Source organism: Channa argus, chromosome 11 (assembly GCF_033026475.1).
Source record: "Channa argus isolate prfri chromosome 11, Channa argus male v1.0, whole genome shotgun sequence".
In the NCBI taxonomy this organism is placed as follows: Eukaryota; Metazoa; Chordata; class Actinopteri; order Anabantiformes; family Channidae; genus Channa; species Channa argus.
Genome location: NC_090207.1, coordinates 17448500 through 17471957, shown reverse-complemented (window position 1 = coordinate 17471957; position 23458 = coordinate 17448500). Strand labels below are relative to the sequence as shown.

At 39.0% G+C, this 23458-nt stretch overlaps 1 protein-coding gene across 2 annotated transcripts in view; it reads left to right on the top strand.

Moving 5' to 3' along the window:
- The window catches only part of LOC137136292 (GDNF family receptor alpha-2-like), a 56302-nt gene extending 36011 nt beyond the window's left edge, over positions 1-20291 (top strand). Inside the window, exons 5-8 of one of the 2 annotated variants that reach the window (XM_067521519.1) lie at positions 7189-7301; positions 8288-8428; positions 11345-11472; positions 15690-20291. In XM_067521519.1, the coding sequence (XP_067377620.1) occupies positions 7189-7301; positions 8288-8428; positions 11345-11472; positions 15690-15827 (520 nt within the window). In that variant the 3' untranslated portion in view covers positions 15828-20291. Of the gene's footprint in view, positions 1-7188; positions 7302-8287; positions 8429-11344; positions 11473-15607 lie in introns of both variants that reach the window. The other variant, XM_067521520.1, reaches the window with a different exon arrangement.
- Positions 20292-23458: the final 3167 nt, after the last annotated feature.

Here is a 23458-nt window from a genome sequence, read left to right as displayed (position 1 = left end):
AAACATTATCAATAGGGCTTTAGTGTTACCTACAGAATGGTCGATGTGTGGTTTCCAATGTGTCAATTAGGGCCTGCTCTTTAACTCTCTGTCATTCTCACACTGAACTTCTCTTTGTACTTACTGAAGGCTGTACCTTTTTTAAGCTTTTCCATCAGAATTGCTTGATATGTGAATTACTCGTAATAAATGTGCTGCAGTGTACTGCCCACACATTTTTTCAGGAACAGTTCATCCATTTGTTTGTGCGTGCGCTTCGTCTGGAGGGTGGCTGTTTGCCTTGTTTGGCAGGTATTTCTGGAGTTAAGATAACCTTGGATAATCCACTCACCCCTTACCAAACAGGGTATTGGGTTGCGTGTGTGGTACACTTGATTTAGCATTCATCCCAATGACATAATATTCAGTAGAGGGTTGTAAGACATCTGCAGTGGGTGGTGTAGACAGATGCCAATAAAGGTAGGAAGTAAATAAACAATGAATTGCAATTTTCTGGTCAACAAACATGGAACACTGTAATCATCCATAAGTAAGTGTTTCAAAATAAAAACTAGAATTGGGTTAATTAAGTAAAAATGCAAGTTCAAATTGTTGCTTTTTTCACAGGATTTTCTGCTTAATAGTGCAGGGGAGGTTGTGTCACCAGACAGATTTTGTCGGTTTCACTTTTCTGGTGACTAAGGGGGCAAGAGGTTGTGTCATGTGACAGCAACGCTAAACTGCCATGTGTTTTGACTGAATGCCATCTGTCCACATTGTCCTCTTAGCGTATTGACTGGAAATCCCAGTGAGTACAGTGCTGCCAAAAAAAGGAAAGACTCTGTCCAGGCGCATTCAGGAGAAAAATAAATGTGGGTAAAATGGACAACAGTGAGACTGTCTCAGGGTCACCAAAGAGCAGGAGCAGAATGCTGTTGAGGCTAATCACATTATGATGCACTAAAGAATGTCTTTTAATAAAAAAAAGTCATATCTCTGTCAGCTGCTTTTAATCAAAATATGTTCATAGCACTCCACTACCAAGGTCAGTGCTGTATTTATTTATTTTTTGCCACTTTATAATAATTTGTAATATGGGGAGAGACTGCCCTCTTGTAAAATATGGGTTTACAGGGTTGTGGTAGCAGCAGTTTGACCAAATCAAACTTCCAGAAACTATGTTGAACAGGACGTGATGGTCAGGAACGGCACACGCACAAAATGCGAAACAATTATTTTATCCCTGTATTTGCAACAGGCCATATACCAGCAACATCTCACAAAGGCAATATGCCATACTGTACATATAATGCAAATAGGTTAAAACAGTCAGAAAGGTGATAATTCTACTATATGTTTATTATTTAGGTCAAACTGGGTAGTGGAGTCGTACTGGTGCGCATTAGAAAAAGAGGTGGTTCTAATATGTGCAAGCACCTCATTTCATCAGCTGATTCAGCAACTTAGACAATAACCCTTTAGAAATGTACACAGTGGGCAGCTGCAGTGTGACTGACATATTCCTCAGCAATTTATAGGCTATATGTTTTGCTTGGCCCAATCTTTGGTGCCCTTGTAAAAGTGTTGAACCACTTTTGGAAACAGAGTCTCAATGTTTTATAGGTAGTAGATCAGGACTGGTGGTTACCTTTATGCATACACCTGTTGCAGAGGACTTTCCCAAAGCAAACTTGGGATCAACTCTATTGTTAAAAAAAATTCTGTTGTAATCACAAGGGCATTACCTACACGTACCTGAAACATGTTGTCTAACATAAAAAAAAAAAAAAAACAGACAATTTTAGAGTCTGGCTCCAAAGGGTAAATTTTCAACAGAAGCCTGCTGCTTATTTAATGTTAGATACAGCATATTGTAAATCATTGTTGTGTTGTGTTTATATTATTTACTATTACAACAATATAATCACAAGTAAATCATGCAACTAATGACTCTATTCCATGTTGTCTCTCTGGTAGTGCACCAACATGCTGATGTGGTAAATCTGTCAGTACAGCCCCTTCTCATTTCCAAGGCATCAAAAAGCATCACCTTGTCCAGTGCGTTACATGGTACCCAAGTGCGTAGGTGATTGACGCTTGGAGCTTTTAGTGTAGTTAAATAGAAACCCTGACACTTCAATATTTGATACCTAAATCAATGACGGAAAATATGAAGAGAAAATGTTTCTCAGGGAGGTGGAGGGAGTGGTAAATGGAACAACAAGACACAGGACTTTTACGCAGAAGAGTCCAGTATGAAATGTTCTGCGCATTATTGATGATGGTTTCACAATACTGGACACAGTTGTTCCCAGGACATCAAATAGTGGCACTTCTGGGACGTCCAATAGTAACACCCAAAGGTACCTGAGGTGACACGCCAAAGGGTAGACAAAGCAGCACAGTCTGACCCCTTAGGAAGCGTCAATGTCTGATGTGGGATGAGAACGTGTTAGTCAGTAACACTTCATAGTAATCAGTCTCTATTAATTAGTACAAGAATAACCTGGCTGGATCAATATATATTTATTACTGCTTGTCATATTCTTACAATATATCAATTGTACAGCACCACTTAATTAGTAAATATTTTGCCAAATGCAATGAGGAAGCTGTAGGATCTTTTATATATATATATATATATATATAAAATTTTAACTTTGATGTTTTTTATATTTATTTTTATTTATTCCTACTTTTGTCTGCAACAACTGACTACACATTATGACTACCATGATTTCCAGGGGGTTGTGGTTGTCTATACTTGACATTTACAGTAGAAAGCATTTGTGTGTATAATTGAGTACTTGAAAGAAATTGCATATCAAACAGCTGAGATTTACCATTGTCCATTAAGTAAAGGTGTGTGTGCACAGATTTTATCAATACTAATTTTAGTGTTTATACACAACGTAGCTACAGTTTGCCCACATTTAGAACTTGTTTTGCACATGGTTTATTAAATGAGGCCTCAGCACTTTCACACAGGAGTTTCAAACAAGAGTTCACACTAGTGTTTGGGTGTAATGTGTTTTTACTTATAATTATTAAACTATTTCACTAGGTCCTGAAACATTAAAGTAGTTCTTATTTTAATCTTTTTACTATCCCTAACCATGTAGACTTAGTGCTTAAATGTAGTTGTCTGTGTGCTTAAACCTACCCAAGTTTTTTTTTGTGCCTCATCTACCATGGTTAATTGTATCTGGGTGTGTATTTTGTTTCCATGGCAAAAAAAAGGTACAATAGATCAGTCTGTGTTATTCCAAGTACGACTTGCTGCTAAAGTGCTATGCCATTTCAAAAACTGCCACCTTCAGTCAAATGACATTAAGGACAAATGACCTTAAGGGGAATTTAAGTTGGAATATGTTATGATATAATGAGCCATGCTGCACAATTCAGAAAATTCCTACTCTCAAGAAAAGAGAATATTAGCAAGATCTCAGCTTTGACAAGCCTCTTTGTTTGTTTTGGCATTTAACATCAAGTGACAAAAGGATTCACAATACTGTTGAGTTTAACCAGGGTCAGATTCCCTCGCTGTAATTTTGTACATGAGGTAGCAATATGTTTATACGACAGTGACAACACAACTTTAATGAGATGAGGAGAGGAGAGAGGAGATGAGTTTGAAAGACACCACTGAAAGAAAGAGAATAGAGATAGGAAAAAAAGCAAAGCAGAAATAGCCTTTGGTTTTTTTTTTTCTCTTTGCTTCATGTAACTGCTATTATGTTGGCAGCTATTGTGTCATGGTTATTGTTATACTTTCTGTAGATGAGTGAGAGATATGAGTTCTAATGCCTCTCTAGGCTGAAGGCCGAGAGAAGCGATAAGAGAGAAGAGCTGTAATTTCACATTTAACAGAAATTATCATCCATAGAAAAACTCATATTTGTAGACAGAGCACAGAGGGGAAGTCTCTAAACCAGATAGACTGTTGATTTTAATGTAGAAGGGAAGCTATTAGAGGACTTTGGAGTCTGATAACTGTTTTTCCTCCTGCCTCTCCTACTTTATAAGGAAATGGCTTCCAAGACTGACACTCATCTGATTTGAGTCACATTGTTTGTCATGGGCCTCAAGTGATAGGAATAAGAATCCATATAAAAAGCCATTAGTTTTCTATTACTGCCAAGCTGGATGGACAGGCACTCAGCGCTCAGCTGAATCACTGTGTTTAAAGTGTCAGGTTGGTTGAAAGAAGTCTACCTCTGTGGGGGCTCCCCTGCCACTTCCCTGGGGGCTGAGTGGCTGAAATGACCATAAAACTCTGTTGAGCTAGACAGCCTGTAATTTCAGCAGCGACTGGTGCTTCGCCGAGGTATAATGGAAAGCCTGTGGAAGCCATGAAATGGGCTGCATCCCGGTGTTGGAACACCATTGTCTGAACACTCAGGACACCTCTCTAAACTTTAAATTACTGTTTTTAAACAATCATTGTCTGAAAGAGCTCCGCTTCTAAAAAGAAACACCGTGCTTGTTCTGTTTCTTTAATCTTCCGTGGTCTTTGCCTTTTCACATTCCTTGTTAGCACAAAGGTAAAAGACTTTGTCCAAAAGACATCAAAAATAGAAAATGCGCCTCTCACGGTTACTTTGTTTAGGCACAATGAAGTTGTTCTCTCTCCTCTCTGTCGGTTGTATCTTTTTTTACCATCTATGACATGGTTGTGGGTACAAGTACCCTTTTTCACTCTCAACAGGAGTTGATGAGATAGGGCTTTGAGTGAGGACAGGTGTGGAGAGGGATACATTTGTATTTGTGTGACTTCTTATTTTGGGAATTAACATTATTTACTGTGTATCGATATTGAGTCTGTGCGTCTGCATCCATATCGGTCTTTGGAGCCATGGTAGGCTTTACAGTAGATGTGATGTTAGCAGCATGTCACATTGAGAGGCTTTCCGGGTGATTTGCTAGGAGGGTGGATGGAGATGGAGTTGGAGTAATGAAGTGAGTCTGAGTGGGGTTTGCTGCTGGAGGCCGAAGCCCATCACACCACACTGGCTGCATCTCTGTTAAAGTGAAAGACATGGAGAGAGAGAGAGAGTGAGAGAGACACGGACAGGGATGTTACCTCATCACCCCTTGTTCCTCAGCCAAATCCGCATGTTTCCTTATTCACAGAGGTTGTTGCATAACAGGGAGCACACACACCTTTAAGTCATTGCAAGCATAAAAACAAACTCTATCTCTGTGTAATACAGTTGTGTGTCACCACTTCTCTCAGTTTCTTGAATGACAATGTCCATCATGCCAAAAGCACTATGTACAGGGTTTGTAGATAAATATGTACACACAGGCTCAGTATCATTACAATGCATCTCCTCTAATCCAATTATTTTGGAACCTCATAAAAAAATGCATATTTTAAGACAAGGCAATATGTAAATTTTTGTGACATTAATATTCAACCTGTTTAGCTTATTGTGGCATGCAGTAATGCGCACCATCAGCACTTTGTTGATTTTTAATGTGAACCTCTCAGTGCATGAATACAATCCTGTAGATGTAATCCATAATCAACTGTTTAGACTTTTGCTATTCCATCAGATTTACGTGAATGTAAGAATACATGCCCAAGAGCATAATTCACCTGTGTCAAGTGGTATTTCCTGTGGGAAAACATGTATATTGTTAGGTGATATGGACATTTTATTGTAAGTATTTTAAATACTGTCTGCACTGAGTGCAGCAAAGGAATAGGCAACATAAAGGCAGCATGGTAGAAAATATAAAGCTGTAGAGAAACACAAGCTGTTACAGTATGTGTCTGGTATGGAAAACTGCATTGGTTAAAAGTGTGAAAACAAGTGGAAGAGAATGTGTTATGTTGGACGAATGAAAAACCTAGTTACGATAAAGCACGACTGACTCCAGTTTGGATGGGGTGTTAGAGTCTTTGAGAATAACAATAAAAAACACTCTACTGATAAAAATCTTCACCTTCTTCAGTGAAGGAAAAGACAGAAAAAAGCATAAAGATGAGCCAATATATAAATGCTTCCTTAAAGGAACGGTTCAACATTTGTGGAAACTTTGTTATTCCTAAACGGCCTGCTAAGAATTAAATGAGAAGAAGGACTTTAAATAGCAGTAAACAGCTACTACACCTTGGCTTTGTTGAAAGATAAAATCCACAATGCTACCTTCCTAAGATAATCTCAGAATCCACTATACAGACAAGTGAGTATTTTAACAATGTGTGAAACTATTCCTTTGTATACTAGTTAGAGATCAGAATAGCACTTCTTGAGTTTTATACTTATTAAAATGTGTCAACCTGACAATGATCTATAAATAGTCCCCCTCCTCATATTGTCCTTTAAATAATGCAGTCTCATAGTCTGAGACAAGAACGGAGGACTATCAGAGCAGCTATCATAAATGATCATGTTGTTTACCACGTACGTAATTTTGCATTCAACTGGATACCAGTCAGTGTGTGTGTGTGTGTGTCTGTGTCTGTGTGTGTGTCTGTGTGTGCGCAAGCTTATTAGTTCATTAACAGACAGCCCAAAGTACATTATGGTACCTTTGAACTTAAGGGTGCAATTTGTGTTCAGACCAGGTCAGAGTGAATGAGTCATGACACACAGAGAGAGTGAAAGAAATATGATTCACTTACTGGGCAGCAGTGATGCGAACAGTACAGACAGAGCAACTTTGCACATGCTACTCCCAGTAAACCTACTTAAGCAGTGCTACCCTGGGGGCTTCAAGAGATTTAAAACTCTTATTACGAACAGACACTTAGAAACAAAACAATATTTTAATCAGTTCTCTCACTTTTGTGGGGGAACGTGAGGTTGGGAGATGGATTGGATGTCCACAATAAGAGTAGATCTACAAACAGATGAGCCATATCATCCTCATCTGTACACTACACAAATGCACTAGTATAAAGTTTATGTCGCATGCTGTGAAGATAGTAAATATTTTGTTGGTATTGAGGCAAGAACTGCTGAGTGAGACATGGTTACTATTCAGGAAAACTGTTGTTGCAACCTGGAAACAGATGTTGCATATACTTTCCCAATCTGATGCTGGTCACAAGTGACAGCTGCTCTGTAAGAAAAAGAGTACCAAACATTTAAGCCCAGTGCTTCGAATTTGTTCATGAGTGTATTCATCTGCTGTGTGTATGGGGTTTCTGACTGAGTCTCTTTCTCTGTTCATGCTGTGCTTCTGTTTCATGTGCAGGTCTAGGCTGGCTGACTATATGGTGAATTGCTGCATGACTCCACCTACAGCGAGCACCTGTCCCAACCAAGACAACCACCAGGCCTGCTTGGCCTCTTACACAAGGCTCATTGGTCAGTACAACTGGGGCTGTGGGTGACACTGTGACAGAGTGAGAATATGTTTTTATGTCTGAGACACAAAGGAGCGAGTTAAATGGTAGGAGACATACAGAAAAGCCCACTTGCTTCCAAATCTTACCATATTTATGTTAAATTTTAAATACATGCTGGGCTAATGTGTGATTGTTTTATGGAGCTAGAAGAAGAGACAATGTGACAACAATCTACTCTATTTTAACTTTTATCACAGGAAGCAGGCAGAAGAGTCAAACTCTGATATCTCCTCCAATATGCTGGACATCAGTTTACTACTAGAAGTAATTAGAGTGTAGAGGCACAGGGAGAGTGTTTACTTAATTAAACACTTGATGGCCATCTGTTTGCTTATATTAAATGTTGCTCAAACAATGTGCACAGACTAGTACATGCATATTTTTTAATCACAGCCAAAGTTTGATATCCGAGGGTTTGCAGAGCAGGGTTCCAAATGGAAATTTACAGGACATAATGTTTTCACAGCATAGTGGCTGCTGAAGTATCCCTATTTCTGGACCAGTGCTTCTCCACTATGTGTATAAATTGTGAAGTATGAAGTGATAATATGCCATGGTGCTTCCTGGATTTGTCTGGAAATTGCTACACACAAAGTGCGGCTAACACCCCTGACTCCAGCTGAAAGATTTGAAAAGTAAAATGTTTTAGTACAGTAGTGCTATATTCAAACGCCACATACACATTCACAGCAACGCCCATCCTACAGCAGCTACTTTGCAAAATATTCAAACATAATGGCCTCTTTACATTTAAAATAAAGCATTACAGAATGTTTCACCTTCCTGTAAACTCAAACAGTGCAAATCCACTGCTATGACTAACATCTTGTTGTCCATTTTATATAGCATTTGCAATAAATGTAGTCCATTATTATCCATTAGTGACCTATAACTCTTTGTCCTAAAATTATGTATGTATGTGTTTGTGTTTGGACGCTTCCACAGGAACAGACATGACTCCCAACTATGTTGATAGCAGCTTCTCCAACTGGACCATCTCCCCATGGTGTACCTGTAAGGGCAGTGGAAACCAAGAAGAGGAATGTATGAACTTCCTGCGGTACTTCACTGACAACACATGCCTAAGTGAGCCATCCTGACACACAGATTCTCTACATGCATCTGAAATGTGATTTCTTACCGGCGGAGGTCATGCAGAGCACCAACATATGATGCAGCTGTTTCTTTTGTTGCCACGAAGGACTAAAGCGAGCCAGGATCTTCAAACTAATGCAACTTTAATGATTTCATATCAGATTCTTTTTCCTGGTGTTGTTGAGCTCTCTTGTGAGATTGCGGTGGATGTGATGTCGAGGTGGAGAGACTGAGTGTAGAATGAGGTGGAAAGTGGAGGAGCTACATGCTGCATACTTTGGACTGCATGCGCACTTTAACAAGGCCTTCAAATGGTATTAAAATATCAAATGAAAATTAGCTTTTAAACGAACAAAGTTCTAACTAATTTAGGTTAAATTATGGATTTGTTTGTGACAAAAGAGGAAATAATGACGGAGGGCAATTTTTTTTAAGGATTGACGGATGGATGGATGGAACTTCCTTAATTCCTAATCAAAAATGGTCTACTGCATAGTTTGATACAAGTTCTCACAGACATCCCTTTGTCCACCGATTAAGTTGGAATTAAATGTTCTTAGTTTCCTCGGAGATGAGTAATTTCTTATCACTTTCCATCCATCCTCTGGCCAAGATCTGCCCAGACTTTAATACAAAAGAAACCATTTGCATGTAATTTTCACATTCAATCTGTGCAAGTTAAAGGGCTTATCCCTTATGAGAGAAAAATGTCTTGAAAAGGGACAGATAGAGCACAAATGAAATAATAGCCAAAGCTGAAATACATAATATCTCTACATCTAATGCATAACACAGGGTGCAGTATGAGAGAGTGGTTACCTCAAACATCCTCATGCTTTTTGCACTCAGAAGTAAAATACAGAGAGCTATGGCAGTGAGAGCAGTGTCATCATCACTACAAGACACCACTGCCTTTAACATGTAGCATTGTGTGGGTAATGCTTTCAGACCATTTCAATAGATTGCTGGGGTACCGTTTTAGCTGAGTGTGCAGGATGAGGGATGAAGCTGGGAGCTGAGGAGGCGTCTTGAAAAATAACACAAATGCAGCATCTCCACTCTGCAGTCAAGGGGAACAGGCGATAAACTTCAATACACCAGTGAGAGAAACACACACACATACACACACACACACACACACACACACACACACACACACACACACACACACACACACACACACACTGTTTCTGTACATACTGACACACAAACGTTAACTAGGCATACACTCCTCTCTGCTTTTCCCTAAAGGGTCAAGCAAAACAATTGTCCGACTTTAAAATCCCTTAACTAATAATGGCAGATAGTCCAAATAAAGTCTAAACATCTATTCACTTCTTCTGTTTCTCCTCTGTTTCTCCTTTATCTCTAACTCATATATCCCTGCAGGTAGTGTAATCCAGGCTATGCCCAGGGGTTAAAGGAAAACTTACCGAGAGTTGTTAAAAAATTGAATTGCTTTTGGCAATGAGCTTAATGACTGAGTTGAACGTTTGGGCATAGTAAACATCCTGTGTGGAGGCCCTCCAGCCAACTAGTTTGATTTATGACTTTATTCTCCCATCTTGCAGCATCTATAGGGGGATAGCTGGCTGTAGCCGACCCTGACAAAGAACTGTGTAACATCACACGTCTCTGCAGTATTTCACAAGCTCTTCACTGTGAGCATTAAAGTTGTTAGGCTCTACTAGCGAGCTCTGCTTCTCCGCAGAGTAAACCCAAGTGTCGAACAGAATGAGAAACATGTAGGTTTTCTATGTGTTATTGAGCAGGTGCATGTGTATGCGTGTGACTTTGTGTGTGTTTTGCTGTATACCTGCACTTGTGTGTAAGTGCAGCACTGTGGGGGCGGGTGGAGAAATCTATGTGCCCATGCATTGTGTGTACCAAGGAGTGAGTGTGTGTCTTTTCAGTTATATATGTGTGTTCCACAACCATCCTATTTGTCCTCTGTATGGAGGTGGGGATATGCCTCTTTCGTTTGGGAATGCTTTGAATTTGATCAGTCACATAAATCTATTCAAAGTCATCTCTGCATGCTGACCTTATAATGGAGGTGGTTGCCAAGCAATTACATGCGTTGCCTTCTCTCTGGCTGAACAAAGAGAGCCTCGTGTTTTAAATGGATGAGCAGCGAAAAGGTACTCAGCCAATTCTACCACATCTGGCTGAAAAGCTGACTGAACTGAGCTTTGTCACATTTTTGCAGACTCACACTTGCACTTAAGACACACGTAAACTGTACATCAACACTCATACACGGTACTGTACATTAGAGTAACATAGACTGCTGTGTTTGTTGTGTTTGAGCTTATTAACAGGCCACTTTTAAAAGATTCCATTTGTACAACTGCCTGAAAGCTAATTGGGGTCCATCATCTCAAGTGCAGATGCTATGCCACTATTTGGTCAGCTTGTTTCAGTTTGACGACGGCTGCTGCAACATAAAAGAGTTTTTATAACAAGCCAAGGACGTGAACCAAAGTTGTTTGTATTTGATAAATGTGCCTATTGTGTCTCCACAGAATTTGCTCATAGAAGGATAATTACTTGCTAAATTGCAAGCATAAAAATGTTAGGCGCTCCAAAGGAAGGCATAGCTTAAAATATTAAGCATTAGGCAGTAATGGTATTTTGTACCCTCCTGAGTGGCCTCCCCAGTGGCAGATTTTACAAACAATCTCCAATAGCTGTTTTTGATTAGTTTGGCATACAGCTCTTCAGCTTACTGACGAAGCAAAAAGATTGGCTCTCCGTACTCCGTTTACTTCCTCTGTCCCACACCCTCACTCATTCCTTTGATTGCCAACAAATTGGGCAGGGGACCAAAAAGTTGACTTAAAGCAGTCTGTCTGTTTGCTGAAATGGCCGTCAAAAGCAAATGACTTTACATCTCTGTCCCTGCAGGAAATGCCATTCAGGCCTTTGGTTATGGGATAGACAACGTGCAGAGCAAAAATATGTCTGTGCCAGGCCCCTCATCGACGACAAAGATGGATTACACCTCAGAACCTCCTTTTGCCACCATCCCAAAGGTAATAGATTTGCACTGATTTTTGCAATGCATTGAGTATTACAGATGGTAAATATATAGGTGAAATATAACCGAAGTCATTACTTTCTGCCAGCTTGTCAGTCAGGTAGAATTTTTGGAGTAAGGGTGTTAATCCTGGAGAATCATATTATATATAGGTCACCTCATTGTGTTAACAGATAAGATTTGTTACAGCACAACTATAGCCATAATTTTACAGCTAGAGTTTCCACCAACTTCTTTGCATAATTTTGTTAAAACTGATCTATTACAACATGAACCTCAACAAGTCCTCCATTGTGCCTTCGTGTAAAGAAGAGTTTGTACACTGGCAAAGTTATAAGGATCAACACACGGCACCACTCACAATCACATCACATTTAATCTCAATACTTGTTTAAACAATTGGTACATCCGAACAGAAACTATGATAACACAGTTTATGCTACACCCAAGATGATGACATTTGGTTGAAATATTATATTTCTGTCTTAGACAATGACATAGTGAAATAAATGTGAGGTGGGGGTTTTAATCTGGATTAGAGGTTCTAAAATACTGGCCTACGGCCTGTTCTCTGCTGAATGCCGTCTACTCTGAAGATGGTGAACTCAGCTGTAACTCGGTTCACCGTCTGTAGCAGAAAAACATCCCTCTTTTCTGCGCTGGAGGAACGTATGTGTGTTTGTCTTTTAATAGAACTGTACACTTTCTCTTCAAAATAAAATGTGAAAATGACAGAACCATATTGTTCGCCAAAGAATCCCTCTCTCTCTCTGTCTCTCCTGAGCAGGACAGAAATATTTCACTGTGTACTTTGGCCAAAGATGGGTTTTTCTTTTTTCTTTTCCCTTTTTTTATCTAGCTGTTGAGTTTGATTAGTTTTCACAATGAAATATTGTTCTGTTTTACAGATGTATTTTAGATGTGCCGAGCAGCCCTCTGGTGTAAGACTAATGATGTTTTTCACCTTTGCAGGAGACCCAGTTACCAAGCTTGGCTGAATTAGGCACTGTAGTATAAAACTGTACTTTGCAAAAACCTTCTGGTGCTGCGGTCGATGTTGATGGTATTGTTAATGGCATTTTCCAGGTATTATTACAGATATGCACAAAGGCCAAATAGCATACAGTGTTTATGAATTGTAAATATGCAAGCGAATGAATGAGTCCCATTAAGACATCTATTTTGAGCAATTTCAGGGGCTTTCACAGCCATTAAATGGTCACACTGCTGCCGAGTCATGCAGTATTGTCCTTTACGCAGAAACCCTCATTGTTGTGAAGACAGCAAATTAAAACCTTAAAAATGTTGTGAAGAGGAGAATTAATGAACAAGCACCAGTGATAACAATAACAGTGCGTATGTTTTGGAAAAGGTGTTGGAGAGAGAGGGAGAGGTGGATGCTGGAATTGCTTTTTCCAAAGGTCCTGTGTGTGTATGTCAGTATTGATGAACCGCTCTGTGCTCGTCTCACTGCAGCATGGTGTTTAATTTATTGTAAAAATGGTAATTAGGAAACAATAAGACGTGTGATTACTCAAGCAGGAAGTTTATAATTAGAGAAGGAGCTGGTAGGGACATTTTGGGCGGCCCTGTGTTCTCAGACAACTATGCCTGGCAATTAAAACTTGTCAAACTTCCACGGTAAATTGGGGGAGTGTTGTTATGGTATGAGTCCTCTTGGCAGAAGACTGACTGTCCAAAGCTGTAAATCTCACAGTGTTCAGCGTGGGCCACGTAGTAACGTCAGAAACACACACACACCCACATTTGGGCACAAATGTACAGATAGTGTGGGTAACAATCTAAATCTACAGTAGATGGATGGATTGATGCTACACAACCATGAAATCAGAGCCTACAAAATGAGGCACAGTTGGAGGGTTCCTATAGGAGAATCTGTGGTCTGTGACTACGCCTCCTCGTGTCAGTCATAGTGCTCTCGTATAGGCTATAGAGTATTTTCAGATAATTTAGATGCATAATTATTCAAAACGCCACTGACAGTGGTTGTGGGTTTTATCCCTTGCTCAGTAAGTAAACATGTGGGCTGAAGCTTGGTCTTTTGAGTATAATATGTCAGAGGGGTAGCCGTCACAAGTCCTGCTTTGTTTATAAGGAGAAAAAACAATTGTTTCTATTATGTTTCTGCAGAAAACGCTCAATGATGTTTTTGCTATAATCCCTGGGTCAGTGTGGGTCTCACAGATTGATCACAGATGGTATTTGTGTTTCCCATACTGCATTGAATTTCAATGCTCTCGCTTAACAGATTCAAGGAACAAGGATTTGCTTAAATTGAGCTTTTCATTTGTATTACAGTCTACCCTAAACCATATGTGTCAATCGCCATTTTAGTCTCATAAGGGAAACTGTGTTGGCTCTGTCCTTGTGCACTGTCATGTGTTGATTCTCAGGTCATTTGAATGGAATTGACTGTGAACAGAATATCTGGATTTCTCAATAACTAGCCTTAGGAAATGCAGTTCAGTTGCACTGTAAATTTGACATTGTGCTGATCAATAATGAAAACACTGTCTGCACTTTCTACATGTTTAGTTACTGTTTTCAATGACAAGTGTGATGCATTCTTATCAGCAGCAAATAAATGCTTTCCCTCCCCTGAATGTAAATGTTTTCCATCCTCCGTCTTTCTTCCTGTGCATGTGCTAAAGCATGAATAAATGAGTGTCTGTTTTGACATTGTCTGTATTCCGTCACAGTGGATGCATGTGTATGCATGTGTTTGTGGTTTTAGCAACTCGTGTATGTGTACGTGTACCATCTCTCAACCCTAAGTTTGTGTGTGGATATTGGCTGCAGCCAGAGATCTGGACTCATGTCAACAGGCTGCTGCCACACATCACTGCCCTTGCTAATTAATTGGCTTTTAGTCGCGGATGTGTTTGGTGCATTGTCAAGCTACCCATAGCTTTCCCCCCACCCCCCTTTTTTTTGGCAACTGTCATTTAACCATTTCTTTGCAGAATATAGAGTGGAAATGCACAAGTCCAAGTACAGTGATAACTGCAGCACCTCCTTTCACTCCCTCATCTCCCATCTTCCTGTATTGTTAATATAATTCAACACTATTTTCCTTATTTCAATATTTATTTTCTCGTTTATGTATTCCCTCGTTCTATTTGAAGATGAGGTGCTGGTAGATAACATCTGAGGAGATGTTTTTTTTTTTTTTTTTTTTTTTTGTTCAGGAAAATTGACCAAAATGCAATCTCTGCAAAGGTTGCATTGGTGAAAATAAGAAGAGGGGGTGGTAAAGGAGGAGGAGGAGGAGAAAATGTTTCATGTTTCTTATGATGTGTCTGTGTATTGCTGTGCTGGACTGAAAATGGTGCCTCTGCAAATTGAGTGAGACTGCTTTCACTTGGAGGCAAATGGTTATGCTTTGTGTTATAAGAATACGAGAAAATTGAAAAAGTATTCAAAATGCTAACAATTTTACAGAAAAAGCACATAATAAGACCATTGTGAAGAGGAAATAACAGCAGAACTCTGGAGGCCGCAGAGCTTAATATCTGGACTGATGTGTTCTCACTGTGCTGTGCTATAATGTTGACAGTGGATTTCTCTAAGTTTCACATATGCATCAGAAAATGCACTGTAGTATTCTAATTGTGTGCTGTAAAACTACATACAAGGTGACTTGTGACTGCTTTGTTTGGCCCCTGGTTACTTTAATTTATGCCTCATAAAATATTAAAAGAATTCCACAGCTCTTTCTGGCTTCTGTAGTGTGTGTGTTTGCCTTCATAGCATGTTTTTCTTGTAAATAAAGTCTGTAATGATAGCTTTAAAAACTGTTTAGAGACTTGCTGGCACAACCTAAAAGAGATGAGCGAGAAAAAAAAAACATACTCACAAGAAGCTTGCCTTTGTTGCCAACTTGTATAAGAAGCATAGACCATGCTAAGCAGCAGGGGCTTGAAATATACTTCACATATCAAAACATTTGTTGGATCAAACACTTAATTTTCATGCCAAAGTCAGGGTGCCATAGATACATGTAATTTCTCACTCTTGCTCTGACTTTCTGACTTGTGTTTTCTCCTCATCTTTGACCCTGTCATGTCTCACCTCCCTCCTGTCTCCTCCTCTCACTTCTGAAATGCCAGAACGGGGAAGCAGCACGAGTGTCTGAGTCATGTCTAACCTTTACACATCTCTCTCCCTCTATGTGTCTGTCTATCTGCCCAGTATCCTGAACCCAGTGGTGGTGGCCTGGGCAAAATGCGTGAGCTACCAGACGATCACTCTGCCTGTCTGTGTGCCAGCGTCTGGGCTCTGCTCCCCGGCCTGGCCTTGGCCCTGGTCCTGGCCCAGCATGCCTTATAGAAGCGCCAGGAAAAGAAAAAAGAGGTCATCCACCCACAAGCTGATCCCCAAAGCAGAAGGTGTTATTTCTGAGACTGATATTAAGAAGGCTGAGTCTCTGGGCAGTTCAAATAAATGGCATAAATTTATGAAAGAGGAAAAACAAAAGGAGAAGAGATGTGGAAAATGTTAAAGTGTTACAACTGTGACTTTGTTGTTCATTTGATTTCATTATCAAGGCAGACCACACCTGTGATGGATTATGTGGTTTAAAATGGACCCTTCTTATGGAGAGGGCATGAAGGCCATTCTTTGGGACTGATTATCCCTCTGACTGGGACAAAAAGACTTGGAGGTCTGAAGCTGATCGCGTCCAAGACTCCTGCACTTTTCTCACCAAAGGAGGGAGCCGGGGAATGAACAACATAATTAAAAGAAGACAGAATTGACAGAAAAGAAATTGTTGCAGCGAGAAAAGCAATGAGCAGGAGGTAAATGGGGTAGAGTGAGAGCAAAAGGAGAGAGAAAGAGAGACATATTTCTGCTATCAGTCACTTTTCTTTTGTCTTGAATTGGTTCTCGATGAATTGGTTCTTGGATGAACAGACCACAAATTTAGGGGCGGGGATGGGGGATGATTACATTCTGTCTCTTCAACACTAGTGTAAAATCTAAACTGTAAAGCCTACTCAGTGTTCTAAGTGTTGGTATAGTATCCGTGACCATAATCAATCTACCGTACAGCTCTTTCATTTGGGTGCTACACTATACTTTTTCAGCAGGTGGTAAAAAGAACTAAAGATGGCGACTTTAGCAATTTATGGTCATTTAAGATGTTGTTGTTGATGACTGTGGGTGTTCGCCATATGTCTACCTGCACATGTGTACATTTCTGTGTCTATGTATATAAACACCATGTTTCTTTCATTCACCCTAATGATATCTTCAGTATCTTGAATGGACATTACTGTACGCTAAGACGGCTCTGTATTGAGAACACCTACTAATGGAAGGCCTTCATTATCCATGTTTATATTTGTCTATTCTATTAAAGAATGTATAGAAGGATGACATTAAACAAGCTTAAACTGCTTGGAAAGCCATAACCTGTTTGAGTATTATACTGTGTTTTAGTGTGTGTGTGTGTGTGTGTGGGACAATCATTACAGTGTGTGTGCCTATGTGTGTTTATGTTTACATACAGGAGAAAAGTAGCTTATAAAGAGCAGTTTAAATTGCCATTGTGGGTGTTCATATGCCCCCTCAGAGAGTAGAGGTTATGATGCATGGTGTAATTAACTGTAGGAGTTTTAAGAACAGCCACGGGTCCCTGACACTGCTTGTTCAATATATGAATACTGTCCTTAAATAACAGAATATTTTAAAGATTTCAGAATACAGGAATGCACAAATGTATTTGGTTCACATACATATAGGGTATGACCTTATCTACTTACTGAAAATATACTGTTGAAAAAATGTAAACCTGTCCTGTAAGATTGTCCTGTCCCGTCATTGTTTTTAAATTTCACACAAAACTGCCATCAGAACAAAATAGCTGTGTAAATTTTACATAATAGTTAGATAGATAGATATTTTAGGGATACCACACACGTGGGGTCTGCACATTAAAAATGGAGACACGAGGGGACAGTTGATTAACTTAGCTTAGGCTTAAGACCGGATATTAAAACAAGTAAAGGTGAAAGTTCTGGTTGAAGAAAATGCTTTACACTAAGTGTAATATTTTACTCAAGTACTAAGCAAATTATGTACATTTCACTGACGTACTAAAGTAATAGTTGAAACAAATTTTTTTTTGAAACCATACTGAATATTTTAATTATGGCAAAATATATGGGTCAGAGGTCATTTGTTAGTAAAGCTTAATTTCAACCACTTTATATGTTTAACAGATAATGACACATTTATTGTGCTACATAATTGTAACACTAATCTCAAAAATCCAGCTATTACTGGATATTGCATTTAGTTTTGAAGTCTTATAATAGCTTTGAGCACAATTTAACTTCTTAAACAAGTCTGATGTGCTACAGTGCTGTATGTACATTAAACTGTGTTAGCTAAGTCATTATTATACCTTAGTGTCCTAGCTGGATGAACGTTCATCTGATATTAATGACGCTGAAATAGCAATCTGAAACAGCCAGATTAAGCATCTTCCAAAGTTATTCCCTCTATGTATTATTATCCCTCCTTTCCAGCTCAACAAGTAAATGCTAAAACAGAGGCACAGAACATCCACAACTGAGCGGAAATCGTTTCATGTACAGTAGCTCATGCAACTCAACATTCCCCTGAACCACATTTATTTGCAAAATATCATTATGAGTATTAAATTTTTTGCATACATGCATTACAGTATGCATGCAAACAACAGGCAGACTAAATACTGCTGGTCTCCACACAGTATATTACTGTATTTATACACTAACAATAATATTTTACCCAAGATGTATTGCTTCTCCTTTCAAAATATAAACTCTGACATGCTGTACAAATATTGAAACTTTTATTGGCATGTTTGCAGATGAAATATGAATTATAGATTTTTAGGGTCACATAATGTTTCCCACACAGTCAATGAATACTGACTCTTACTTCACTATCAGAATCCACCAAAATGTTTATGCCTTCAGGCGCCACAATTTAGAATAGTGTTGTTCCACATAAATGCAAGCTACTGATCCAAACAGCTTTATGTTACCGGGCGGTTTAGACAAAGGTTTACAACCTGTCATGGGAACAGATGTAAAATTATACACGGCTAACGATGTGATTGTTAACACTTTTTACCCCTAAACAGTGTGTGGTCAGGTCTGGGGAAAATTACAGTTTTCTAAACTGGTGCGTTTACTGCTCAGGGCTCCTGAGAATATAACATGTCACTCATTTAAATATAATATTTAGAATTGTTCAACATGAGATCCATATTTAACATAAATATGAATTGTGAAACAGATGTTTTGTCTCAGTGTTGTTATCATGTTGGGTGTTAAAGAATACACTGACTTTATGAGATAGAAAGTACAGGCAGTTCCATTTTACCAGTCTAATAACAAATTAATTTGTAACATTTTAAAGTCTTTCAAACTATTTTAAATGATACAGTCATGAATAATAGAGTAGTAACATCTGTTTGCTGTCAGAAATAAATAAACCAGGCACATCACAAGGGTCTAACTTTTTTATTGTGACTTCAGTAGTGACTGTTGTGTAGCTCAGGAGGTAGAGCAGTTTTCCACCAGTCCAAGGGTTGTTGGTTTGCTTCCCGGCTCCTCCTCTCACATGTCAAAATGTCTATGAGCAAAACACTGAACCCCCAGCTTAGCTGCTCCTGGTGAGTGCAGGCCAGCTGCATAGCCATACCCTCATCAGTGTGTGTGTTTGTGTGTGTGTGTGTGTGTGTGTGTGTCTGTGTGTGTGCGTGTGTGTGATCATGTGTGAATGGGTGAATGAGAAGCAGCGTAAAGTGCTTTGGGTGCCAATAAGGTAGAAAAGTGCAATATACTGTAAGTGCAGACCGTTTACCGTTTTTGTCTGAGTAAAAACAAACTGCCAAACAAATCTATCTAATTGTCTGTCTGAAACATATACAGCAGTAATAGTAATAGTTAGGCCCAGTGTTTGAGAATCAAAAAGAAAGAGTTTCTTATCTGACATCAACATTAAACAATTTCTGAGAGAGAAATCAATCAAAGATGAAGCAGAGCTTCCAATTCTCCTGCAAGAACAGCCTGGGTAGTCCATAATGCAATACAGCCATAATATAGTGCAGACCCTATCACAGACACAACCCAGTGCTCATTGGTCCTGCTTCCAGTATGGAGACTGCATTATTTTTAAATGCTTATATTTTCATATTTAATTACAAACATGTTTGAGCTTACAGTGACACAGTGTCTTTATCCAGTTTTACATCTTGACACTCCTTCACCTGCAGTCACTAACACCTTTATGTATTTTACATCATACTAAAAAATTTAGAGCTCAGTAGAGTCTAGAGCTGAATCATTACTAGGAGAAGATAAAATGCAAACAGGCAGCAGCATTTGTAGCTGGATGAAAACAGGAATGTGGTGATGTTTCTGGGTTATGTACTGTGTAAAGAATTTCATGTTCAACCTTTCTGACAACACTAAATGTTTTTTTTTCTTTCTCTCTACCAAATAGAGTTCTTCAAGCCTCCGCTGTATCAGTATATTCTGTTTCATAAATGCAACATGAAAGTGAATTTTTGACGTGGTGTTTATACAGTATTTTACAATCTGCTAAATCAGAAAATACACAGCTAAAAGCTCTCTGGCTTCCTGTTTCGCCAGCTGTCTCCACAACAATACGTTCTACCCTTTCCTGCCTATTAATCAAATTTTGATTTGGTCAGTGTGTTGCTTACTTTTCAGAAGAAAACGATGACATGCTGTGAGTTATTATATAGTCGGCTTCCCATAAAGGCAATCAAAACTGGCAGATAAATTTGGGGTTTTGACGTGTAGAAAATGCAAATAAACTGATCAAAATTCAAACCTCTCCTCTGTTCGTATCCCCCTCCCTAGAGTGAGACTGAGTTTGGGGTGAAAAAGACACCAGATCAGCAGTTCTTACACAGCTTAAAAGAATATGCAGGAGACCTGCACAACACGCAGCACAATTTAGAAATATATCAGGGATTTTGTGTCAGATATTACCTGCAGGAGTGCAGCGCTGGGGCAGCTTGAAAAGAGGCAGAATAAAGTGCTTTTATAAGAGCACAAAGTGAACTGTGGCAGTTGACTTTGGATGTTCGATGTAAAGGCAAAATGACATGGTTATCTGTCTGCATGAGCATAACTTAAGCTACTGAGACAGAATGCGTAGGAAAAGGTGCTCGGCTTCACTACTTGAACTGACACACACCACTCGCAGAGTTGTTGGCTCTCGTGTGTTTTACACGCTGTGTGTGAATATAAGTGTACATAAGGCCGTGTGCATGTGAATATGATGAAGAAGAAGTATACATTTGTAAAATGGGAAATTTGCTAGGAGAGCAATTTTCTTTCTTTCTTTCTTTCTTTCTTTCTTTCTTTCTTTCTTTCTTTCTTTTTTCTTTCTTTCTTTCTTTCTTTCTTTCTTTCTTTCTTTCTTTCTTTCTTTCTTTCTTTTTTCTTTCTTTCCTTCTTTCTTTCTTTCCTTGTTTCTTTCTTTCTTTCTTTCTTGCTTTCATTCGTGAAAATGAATCCATGTGGAGTCCAGTTTGTTTCTCTTTACAGACGACAAGAAGCAGAGCAGGTGGGTAATGGAAGGTTTTTGGGGCATGGGAACAAGAAGCGGCAGGTAGCTGTACATTTCACAGTTGATTAATGAGTCAGTGGGATGATGTGTCTTATCAACACTTTGCACATGGCAGAGGGAGAAGAAAGGTTTACTGGGGCTAGGAATGCTCCAATCACAAACGGCTCCCGTTTCCGTCCCATCATTCCTTTCCGTACTCACCCACCTGTTTTTGTGAGGCTCTCTTCTTCTCTTCTCCACAGCAGTTTATAGCTGATGTAATTGGACCCTTTACCCCATGTTAGGTAAGGTGCCAATGAGTTGCATCTGAAAAATATGTGATACATCTGCTACTGTAGAGTTCCCAGTGTGTATTCACCACCTTTGTTTGGAGATTACCTCAGAAACTGATGTAAAAGCTTGTAATGACTTGTTAATGTGGCTTATGTCTTTGTGCAAAGGATAAGTATAGTAGGACGCCTGCCGACAGCTGAAAATGATCCACTGGTAAAAGATTCAGTAATGGATACAGATGTGCTTGAAAATATATCACTTTCATGCTTGACAGAACTGGATGTTTGATATAAAGTCCTGTTTATCAAGTTTGATATGCAGCCTGAATGTGTTGATTCTCGATAAATATATACGGCATGCACTAATGGCTCTCAAAACCACTGTGATATGAGCTGAGAATGATAGTTCTTTCGATGCATGGGCAGAAAAATCCCAGCCAAAGCATGTATTCTCAACAATGTAATGCACTGTGAATGTAATAACATAAATTGCCAGGGACAAAAAAAAAACAAAAAAAAAGAAAGAAAGACAAAAAGACAGAAAGGAAAGAGTAGCAGAAAAATAAATTCAGAGTAATGGAGTGTTCACATTGCTGTGTGTAGTCCTTGTAAGATTAAATATTACTTTAATGCCAGCAAAGACTGTTCAGATGTGTTTGTCACAAGCAGTAAGCCAAATTAGTTTTTGTGCTTTTATTTGTTCCGCTAAAGGTGTTAATATCTTTCTATAATGTGAGAAATTCTTTCTTGTCGATCGATTTGCAATACAATATTAATGTCCGTTGAAAGGTATTAAAGTGACTGGAGAGAAACAGATGCACCTCTCTAGCCTTATCTGGATGGACTGCACCCATTGTAGACACAAAGAATTTCAGAGGAGACAAGCGTGGAAAACATAGGAAAAATGGATGTGAAGGCAGATCTGGTGGATTTACATCCTGTTTTCAAGTTTGCATAATATTTTTGCTTTTCTGTAGGAGAAGAAATAATTATACCTGACATTAAAAATTAATAAAAGCAAATCCATTGAGTGTTAATCTGGCAACATGGGAGGCTGTTGTTAGATTCATTTTGTGATTCTAGCTGCTACCACAGGTGTTTCTAAATTACAAAACCTTGCTTATTAAAACATTTATAATGCATTTTGGAAGCTCAGCATATGCTTTCATTAAATGCATTTTTCAAACACACATTGAATAAAACAAAGGTTGGCCAAAGCAGTGCCCAAGTGGCAGCAGTCACAGATGAAGGTAATTGAAAAATATGAACTTCAATACCCTGCAATCGTGCAACCCAAGCTGTTGCTGTATACAAATATTCCTGCCTCTCAAGTGGATTTCCTGCATGAAAAGACAACTTTGATCATTATAAATGAAGCATCTGCCGTGTGACCTCTTTCGCTCTTTTTAAACATTATGTAATGACAAGACTGAAAATATAATCTAGAGTTGTCTTTGTCATCAATGAGGAAAATCTTAAAGCCTAATAAATCAGGTCTAGCAGGTGCTTATTCATGATAGAACAACAATAATACTGACAGTCTCAGACTGTCTGAGGGGCAGGGGCAATATCAGCAGAAAACAACGGTTCTGGTGTCTTTTCTACTCTGAGGTCATCTTACTTTTACACTTAAATTCTGAATTCAAGGATCCACTCACTGACAAATTTGGTTTTTAGGAGGCCAATGAATTCCACAAAACACAATCTTTGTTTTTTTTCACTTGGCTGGAGGTACTTCCGAAACACAGTATAGTCTGACAAATCAAATGTCTGATGCATTAGGAAAGCAAAAATGTTTTGAAAAATTACAGGAGTTTGTCAAACAACTACCATGGTTTAACTACATTAAACCATGAAAACAAAAACCTTTAAGTGGGACAAAAAATCAGGCAGGCACTGTTTTGCTTTCAGTCTATTCAGTGACAGTGAGAACAGAGACCTTTGCACACAGGCCTCTGATGGACTTCTGTGTTGTGTCAGCACAGCTCACTGTAACTAAGCTTCAGCAAATACTATAATAAATGATTCAGTTATGCAGCAGCGTTTCTGGAAATACTAGTGTTGAAAGCGAGGGATGACCAAGCATTG